Source organism: Spea bombifrons, chromosome 4, assembly GCF_027358695.1.
Source record: "Spea bombifrons isolate aSpeBom1 chromosome 4, aSpeBom1.2.pri, whole genome shotgun sequence".
NCBI classification, from domain to species: Eukaryota; Metazoa; Chordata; class Amphibia; order Anura; family Pelobatidae; genus Spea; species Spea bombifrons.
Genome location: NC_071090.1, coordinates 82,726,338 through 82,736,003, shown reverse-complemented (window position 1 = coordinate 82,736,003; position 9,666 = coordinate 82,726,338). Strand labels below are relative to the sequence as shown.

At 34.8% G+C, this 9,666-nt stretch overlaps 1 protein-coding gene across 2 annotated transcripts in view; it reads right to left on the bottom strand.

Moving 5' to 3' along the window:
* Nucleotides 1-9,666, bottom strand: part of SLC12A1 (solute carrier family 12 member 1) — a 45,351-nt gene that overhangs the window by 2,485 nt on the left and 33,200 nt on the right. For both annotated transcript variants that reach the window (XM_053462267.1, XM_053462266.1), the window contains exons 21-24: nt 6,744-6,887; nt 2,246-2,371; nt 1,148-1,259; nt 588-674 (exon numbers count right to left, since the gene is read on the bottom strand). In XM_053462267.1, coding sequence (XP_053318242.1) covers nt 588-674; nt 1,148-1,259; nt 2,246-2,371; nt 6,744-6,887 — 469 coding nt within the window. The remainder of the gene's footprint in view (nt 1-587; nt 675-1,147; nt 1,260-2,245; nt 2,372-6,743; nt 6,888-9,666) is intronic.

The following is a 9,666-nucleotide window of genomic DNA, read 5'->3' as shown; positions in this document are numbered from 1 at the left end:
GGGTATGTGTGTGTCGGGTATGATAGCGAGTGTATGCGTGTGGGTTTTTTAGTGTGTGAATACATGTCTTTGGGTATGTTAGTGTGTGAACATGCGTCTTGGGGTAGGTTAATGTGTGTGTCTGGGTATGTTAATGTGTGAACATGAGTCTTTGGGTATGTTGGCGTGTGTGTCTGGGTATGTTAGTATGTGTGTGTCTAGGTATGTTTGTTAGTGTGTGGGGCTATTTTAGTGTGCGAAAAGTGTGGCTTTGGGTATGCTAGTGTGTGTTTCTGGTCATGTGTTAGTATGTGTGTGCGTTTCTGATGAAGTGGCCCACTTCAGAAAAAATGTGGACACTCGTGCCCTATGAGGCTAGTAGATTAAGAAGAATGAACCACAAAATTTCTATGCAGGGACAGCTCAGCTTCATAGTTATATAGCAATATTGTGCTTGATTCAATGACCATCTAAAATGCAGTTTTTAATGAAATGAAGAACTTATGTGAAAATCATATATGTAAATAATTTAACTTCCAGGGCACACATTAGAAAAATGGTTTACCAAATTGAGCCCATTGTGTATATTATGGGAGCGTGCTTTATACCTTTCTTTGCTTGGCTTTGTGTTAATATCTGCAACAATATAAACATCTGCAAATTTAATTCGGAATTTGCTCAAGAGCGAAGCCATCCTAAAAAAGGAAAAAAAAAAGCTTATTGAGACCATGAAATGACAAAATAACAATTTAACAATATAATGATTAGGTGATGGTTTAAATTTAAATTGGTATTACCCTATGGATAGTTGTACTTTGGTTGATTAAAAGGAAACATACGTTTTCAGATTTCTCATAAAATATGAACTAAAGAATTGTTTTGTGTGTATCTGGGATCATGATTCTAATATTATACTATATATTATACAAGTATTATATGGAAAATGAGGTTTAATACACTTTAGAAATGTTTGTTCTTGATATTTTTTTCGAATCATCTATACTTAATACAGGTTATTTGTTGACAGCCCATCACGTATGTGATGTAGAATAAAAAAATAATTTTGCATTGTAGACATAACAGGGAATATATTGAATGGCTGCTAGTTATATTCTCAGTAAAGTTTTACTAAAATAATCATGACAAAATCACAAAAAAGCATAATTACATCAATTTGTCATCTTCAATGCGGTTCACTTTTCCACCAATAAAGATGCGCAATTTACAATCCTTCCATTTTTTTCTGAGGGTCAGAATGTGTGGAATAAGAAGTGTCAAACCTGTGTAATAAAAATGGATTTGTTTATGTTAAAGGTTCACTTTACACTCACTGAATTTCTTGAAATTAAAATGCAACAAAGCATCTTAGCAGGGTAATGTAGCTTTAACCTTTTTCTGTGTGTGGTGTGGCTGCCCTCTATGTCTCGCATTATTTGATTCCTCATGCAGGTATATGAATGGAATTGGACATAGTGAACTAACAGGTTCCCCACCACACATGTCAAAGCCCTCAGCCTCATAAATAACTAAATAATCAAATTACACACAAACACATAATAAAGTTGAGCAGATGAGCTTTTGTGGTCTACAGCCAGAATGGTGATAAGATGAATGCAAGTAGTAGCCCAAAAATTCAAAAACATAAAAAAGAAATGTATAGTGAATCCATGGATTCCCTTTATATCATGCAATGTAATGAACGGTTTGCGTTAAACTAGAGATCTATGAACATACCTGGGAACTCTCCCTCACTCAGAAGTTCACTGACATGCCCCACTCCCTGCCAATTTCACTTTTAAATGGGGGTAATGGGGGTATGGGCCCACTGACCTCAGCAGGAAAGCCCACTGACGGCAGCAGGAATGCCCCTGACATCAGTGAGCGGTCCCGGCCACGTCTTGCAATGGTAGGCTTCGGGTAGCCGAAGCACACAAGTTTCCAGGTATGTCTATGGGTAGTTTACCTACATACATATGTATATTTTTATATATATATATATATATATATATATATATATATATATATATATATATATATATATCCCAATGTAAAGTCTAAGCTGTTTACAAGGTTGTCACCTAGTTTGCAGAAAAAGCAAGGATCTACGAGTCTTCCAACAGAGTTCTAGGCCATTTAGTCATTTACAACATTAACATTAGTCTACACTGTATTTCTCATCCTTTTTATGCTATGTTAATGGACACATTTTGCTTTCCTTTAAAAACCAAAGAAAAGGTATATGTATAAGCATTCCTGTTCATTTTACCTCCATCGTCAAAGAGCCACCAGACATCAATTGTACCCTTCCCTTGTTTCTTTTTAAATAGTTCACTGGTTTCTGCCAGTCTCTGATTATACTCGCCCACATGCATCGGGGGAGATGAGCTGACATCTGAAACATATTAAAAAAAAAAATGATATTGCACTTCACTGTCAAAACATGAAACTAAATTAGCTTAAACATTATAGACACAGCATGCGAGCCATTATAAAAATACATTTTCTCTAAGCTGGAAATTAAATTGGATTGTGAGACACTACACGTTGAATGTCACCATACAAAGCATGGTGAATTATTATTTGTGAATGTTTATGAATTCTTGTTTAAGCATGGTTAAATGAGACATTTGCAATGCTTTCATCGAAAAACAACGTGTAATTGTCAGTCTGCATACTTAAAAGGAGACAGACAGACAGACACAGCACTGCTGTAACCTTATTCTTTAAAGTTGTTCATCTGTCTTTGTCACTATTGGTATTGTGTTATTGAAAGAATAGACATGTTTTAAAAGAGTTTGTATTTGAAAAATTTAATATAAGACACACTTAGTTTGGAATAAGGCTTTTTACGGAATCAATAATAGTAAAAAAAACTTCACTGGAAAGTAATAGCCTGGTGTGATGTTCCTTCTTGTGATTTCAGTGTTTAATCTTTGGCTATCATATAATCTATAATCCTTTCATATTCCACAGTACTGTACAGCACAATATATTTGTGTATGTGTCTTTATTCCATGTTTTATTTTTCTTTCTAAAGCAGCGAAAAAAAATCAAGCTTTGTGCATCAAACTGCTTTAATAGGAAAAAAAAAGTCCTTAGTACCAGTGCCTCATCTGCTACTAGAGAGTTGCTGGAGATACAGTGGCTCAGAGAGCAATTAAAGTGATAGATGGTCTGTCGTGTGGATGGTAAGAGTTGAGAATTGCTGCTCTTGATAAGTTCAATGTTGCACAAAGCAACCTAATGGGAGAGGTGATGATGCTATTGAGAATTTTAAAGGATCTCTGTGCACAGTGTTTCTGACATCTTTTTATGAAACCAAAAGTAGCATTTGGATATTTCACAAGTTTATTGCTTGACTTTTCTTTTCTAGAAATCCTAGCATAGACATTCATGGACATTTCTGCCATTTCAAGATAGGAGCATTTGTCAAAACAAAATGATTAAATCAATGTTTATACTGCGATGATAATCACAGGGCTCTCCTTCAAGGCATGACATTATTATAATAACGAATATATTGAATAGAAAATTAACCTTTATAACCGTAGATCCTGGAAGCATTAAAACAGCATGCACGAGTTTCCGCTGTATTATTCCACTTAATTGTATCTTGTGCTGCCTTCACAGATTCCCAATCACCGCTATTCTGGTTGAAATACTGAACATGTGACGTCTACAGGCTAGCAGCCTCTTGACTGGTTAACCCAAAGCTTTTTGAACAAACAGAAATGTTCTTTCTGGGTTATTGTTCTATGAAAATTGGTCCAAAAGGGATTAAGGTCTATGGTTTTCAAAACTACTTTGAGATCTCTATAGCTCTATAACATAACAATTATGCATTTATTGAGATAAAAGCATCTTTTTTTTTTTAAAACACACATGCTGTGTAAGTGAAATCTACATTGATTTCATTAGCTGTTATTCAATATGTATGTCAATTATTTATGTTATGGCTAGTTTTCATGTATTAAATGACAAGCTATCTAATGATTTCTATTTCTTTTATAAACTGCTCTTTGAAAATGAGCTTGCTAGAGAGTGTGCAGTTGTTACTCCATTAGGACCATGGACAAGGGCCAAACAGACACTTGTAGTGTAGAAGAAACCTGTCACTTTCAAGGTATGTATTATCAATAACCAAAATATGGGACAAAAGAAAGATATCTGTGTAATCTTCTGATGCGGATAGAATAATTCACCCTCTATATTAAAATAAGTCATCCTCTATTGTATAACTTCAAGCAGGCTTTAAGCTTTTCACTGGAATTAAGCTACCACAATTTACCTTTTCTGTCAGAGATACATAAAAAAGTATATCTATACATATAATGGCCTCGTCATCATAGGAAATGTTGGTCATGGTGGCCAAGCCTTAAGGTGAAGGTCTAATTAGTTTTAAGGGGGTGCAAGTGTCTTTTCTCAGAAAACCCAGCCTAGGGTGTGCAATGGTGTGCTGTCGAGGGAGAGGTGGGGATGCAGATTGTAAAAATGGAGGAAGAGAGATGGTGGAGATGATGCAGAGAGAAGATGTGGTGGTGGGGATGTAGTAAGTGATCTGTAGGTGATGTGTCAATGGATGAGTAATGTGGAGATATAACAGAAGGGCAGGAATTCATCCAATACCATGTATAGAGATGGTGATCCAGAGGGATGGGGATCTAGTAAAGTATCTGGCAGGTTCATGGGGATAATGTGTGACTAGGAAAGAGAAGCATTGTTGTGTACGATGTGGGGGTTAGATCAATGGTAAATGGATATGTGGACATCTGAAATAAAATGGTGAGGAATGGAAAGCACCGGACAGAAGAAGATTCGAAAAAGTGAGCAGAACTTTGATGATAGGCAGATATGCTGCCGGTATATTTTCATCATTTGCTTGAAATGTTCTCATCTTTTATAGAATAAATAAGAATTGACAAGCTGACTCTAGACCTGTTATCAGTCAGCGTGTAACAACATATCTACCTCAGTGACTCTGTCAATACATGCAACAGCACAATCATAAATCCAATGCATATATTTGTGTATCTCCAACCAAATGAAATAATCTTTTAGCCAGGAATAAAATTAGATAAAATCGCAATGTCTGATCAGTTTTCAGTGAACATGACATGGTTTTGAAATTGAAAGGTAGATAATATTCTTTAAGGCTTTTGATTCTCTTTTCATTATGTTTTTTAAAATTCAGATTCCAGATAGTTTATATTCATAACTATTTATATTCTCAATGAGGTGAATACTGTGGCTGATATTATAAGCAGCTATATCTCAGGTAGCATGAAGAACAGCTAGACATGATACACTGAGGGTGCAATTATATCTTATGGATCTCAAAAACTTTGGTTATTCCAATCATCTAAACTTGTAATACTTGTATAACTTGTAATAAATGGATATGAAAAATGTTCTACTGACTTGCATCAGTTGCATCAGTTTGATATATGAAATTTAGTGTAATGGAGCTCTGCCATGGAAAGAAGGAGCTTCATCTCAGAGTATAGGGACTGTGGTGAATAGACCCACAGTTTTGGATTCTGTTATAAATTGTCAGAAGTTGAGACTCTTGGCCATTTCACGGTACTTGGCTATTGCCAATAAAACCCTGTATTCTGCAAGTTATCAACAGTCATCAATAAACAGCTAAATAACATCACCTGTACCTTAAATTTCTGTAGTGTCTACCATGAATGCCTACAATATTTGATTTCTACAGATTCTAGCTTGTTACGCAATTAATACAATGATACCTATGCACAGTAACCATCCCCATTATTTACTTTTATGTTTGTTATATTCTTGAGATCATTGTGGTCCCTCATAGATCGTTTATTCTAGCAATGGTCTAGCACTGATTTCATCATGCTATGCATATCTCCCCAAAGGCAAATGCGCATTAACTGTTTCACAACGATATTGGAACTGCTCATGCGAAAAAATGGATGGAATCAGGCCATCACGTTATGTTTGTTGAATCGCCGCATGACTCTACCTGGCCAAGTGCCTCTGCACCTATGCTATAAGCCAAAGCACCATTGTCTGTCAGGACCAAAAAATAGCTTAAACAGAAAATCTGACTTAGATAATTCCAACAATAACTTTTAACGTTTATTATCTAACAAGATATATATATATATATATATATATATATATATATATATATATATATATATATATATATATATATATATATGTATACTACAATACATTATAGCACAAAAAAACAAAGAATATGAATAGCAGCAACAAAAAGCAAATCAAAACTTGCTTTATATAATTTCTGCGATAAGTACATTTATTTGTAGACACATTAGGAAAAACAAAGCTGCTTACAATGCAATAAGTGTAAAAACTTCCTTGCAGCCAAATGCAAATTTTCCTATAGGAAAAACAGCCCATTATTTAGTAGTGAAGTATTCTGACAACTGAACCTAACATAAATAGTCATAAGTGCAAATGCTTGTAATGTATATAAATGATGTTGCTATTTCTTCAGGCCCTAATTTTAATTTAGATGAGGTCATATATTTTTCCTTCTGGGTACCTAGTTTGCAAAACGCAGAGAACTGAAATGACTTTGTGCAAACTTTTCTTTACTTTAACTTCTGAAATATTTATTAAGTGAAAACCTAGGGTTGGAGATATTTCTCTCAATAGTAGTTTCACCTTGTGAAAGGCAGAGAAAATGCATGACAGTCTGAAAGCGCAGAGAGGTACAGGGGTCTTGATGGAATGACCAATCAGAAAAGACGAAATAGAATTACCCTTTTTAGATGACTGCGTTGTAATATTCATCTTGGACGTTTTATTGAAGAACTTGCGGAATCCACGCTTTCCGTCTTGAAATTCATTCTCTCTAATAGTAGCTTCGAGTGCTAGTCTCTCTTGTTCCAGTCTTTGGAGCTCATCTGAGAATAACACATGATTGCATTGATGATGGCATTAGTAAGAACACTGAATTTCTATCAAAATAATAATAGAAATGCTTCATTTTATTGAGTAAAAAATGTATAATTGATTTTCAACAGTCAGTTACTGTAAATTAATATACTATTTTTAAAAGTAGGTATCTTAACTGGTAGTGTGATTAAAAAAAAAAAAACATTACCACCAGGGCATTTCATGTTTGGCTTTAAGTGTTGGCACCTAATTTGTAGTGCGTTCTGGCCCAAGCTGACTGCTCTGGAGTACCAAAAGCTCCTGCCAAAAACAGGGGCAGAAGGGTAAACAGGTTTCCCCACGTGCCTCTGCTTAATAGGCCAGTTGGGGGAGATCAGAGATTTTCTTTGTAGCCATCTCAGTTACACTATGCAGGTCTGTGCCTAGCTGGCCTTTCCTTTCAACACACAAGTTTTTCTCTTTTCTTCTGGATCAGGCCTAGGGTTGCCCACAACCAAAACACACCACTACCCCTAAGTGAGTATTCTGGTTTGGTATTAAAAGCCTGTTTATTATGTATTGTATTAAGCGCTGCGTAGATTGTTGGCACTATCTAAATAAAAGATAATAATAGTAATATTTATTCACATGTTGGGTTTACCTGGATTTTAATATGACTATTTAAACAAAAAATAATATCCAAGTATATTCAGGCTGTGTTACTTCTTTTGGTGAATTCCTACATGTTTACTAATCTATACTCAAAATCTGCAGTTGGTTTTACAAAGTTTCTTTACGGCTTCAACTCTTCTAATGTTTAGTAAGAAATACATTAAAAGCTGTATAAAATACCTTTTAATGTCTTATATGAATACTCTCCACTCCTTAATTATTTTATCAAAGAATACATATTTCTAATCTAACAGATTAAATGTATCATTAATCTGATAAAATATTGTAAAAAAAAATCATAAAAACAATCATTTCCTGTGTTACATTTTTGCAAAGTGAAGCAACATTATTCTTTTTTCCTTAGAAGTGTTTTAAGTAAAGTAGGAATTGGCACATGGATGTGCGGCTAGTAGCGCAGGAGATGAAAAAAAACAATTTATGTTATTTTTGAGATACTGTCTTCAAAGATGAACTGAGCACACTGTGTGACATCTTCAAAGACATTTACATAGAGGCATCTCTGTCTGTCCTTATCTTTTTTTGTGCCCTACCAAAGAGTATCAGTGTAATTTTTTTTTCCGTTTATCTCTGAGGTCTTTAAAGATCATAACCACTGGAGAGTTAGACATCAATCTTTGTTAAATAGAATGTATTTTCTTATGAATTAATGTGATAAAAGCATTAGACTGTGTTAAGGTTTCTCACTGGGAAAGTTACCTTTCATTGTACGCGAATGAGGCACAGAGCTAATCTTCCCTGTCTGGTAAATGGCCTATAAAAATGGTTTCTACACAGTGGATAGTCAACTGATACCAGCCTCAATTACCTGTCCTGACACTTCAGATTGCTAATACTTCTTTTTTAATTAGGCTCCACTATGATAACATGATGATTGCATTTAATAGGATATGATGCTAATCATGCATGTGATTCAGTCGTAAAGGTTATGCCTTCCCACGTTCCTTTAGATTGGGCCACAGAATATCTTTCTTTACTTTGGGCTTTAATGACATTTTTATAGAAGAGCTAATATAGTATGTTTTGCCATTTTAATGTTGAAAGTTTGAAAAATTGTGCATAAGATAAAGCTCGCACAGTTTAAATTTCTCAATATATTTCTGAGAAATGTATTTCAGTTCCTTAACCATCTTCCACATTATTCACAATGATGTCTTATATTTATATTATCTTATATAGAGAGGTCCAGGTTCTCTTTTTTATTTGCTACCTTGATTCTGTGTTCACTTTTGTTGAGTCTGGTTACTTCTTATTGTGAGTGAAAAGTCAATGAAAGTAAAGGGTTTTAAACATGAGTATTTAACTGGAGAGTTACTATCCTAATGTTCCCCATTTGATTAACTTCTGCAGCGTTTTATGGTTGTTCAATGCCCTTATGTCCTGGCCCTGGTGAAGTTAATAAGACTTCCAAGTGTGAAGTTGTTGGATCAGTTCATCATGTGCTTCAGGATTAAGACATGCACTAAATGGAATATACCACAGATCTGTTCACAAAATATACAAGCAACGCTGCCACACAAATAATTGTTTTTTCTTATCATAGTATATATGCATGTAATATATATATATATATATGTATATATATATATATATATGTGTGTATATACACGTGTTTGTGTGTGTGATTAATATGACACATTGCAAACAAGAATGTCGTCTTAACAATGCTAATTTATCTCATATTCACACATTTGCTTTGGTTTTGTTGAAATATTTGTCTGTACAGTAGGTGGCAGCAGATGCATTCTATGTGAATCAAAAGTCATAGAAGGACATTTGTATCGACTTCAGAGCTGAGAGAGGATGGTATCAGAACCTCAAGAAACAATAGCAGGACAAGTGCTCTTTCGTGAAGATGGCGCCAGTGTGTATTGTTGGTTCTTTAACATATATATGTACATTGTGCTGACTAAATGACAAAGTAAACTCCTTGTATGTCATGAAATCGAAAGGGAATAGAGTATAAATCCAAGTTAAAATCCTAAAATCCCTCCAGGCCATAGGCAGGTTGTTAACCCCTCAATGACAAAGCCACATGTATGGGCTCAAAATGCATTATTTCTAATGGGTTTAGGGACCGCCCATTGTCCTTAAGGGGTTAAATAAGTATCTCTTTAA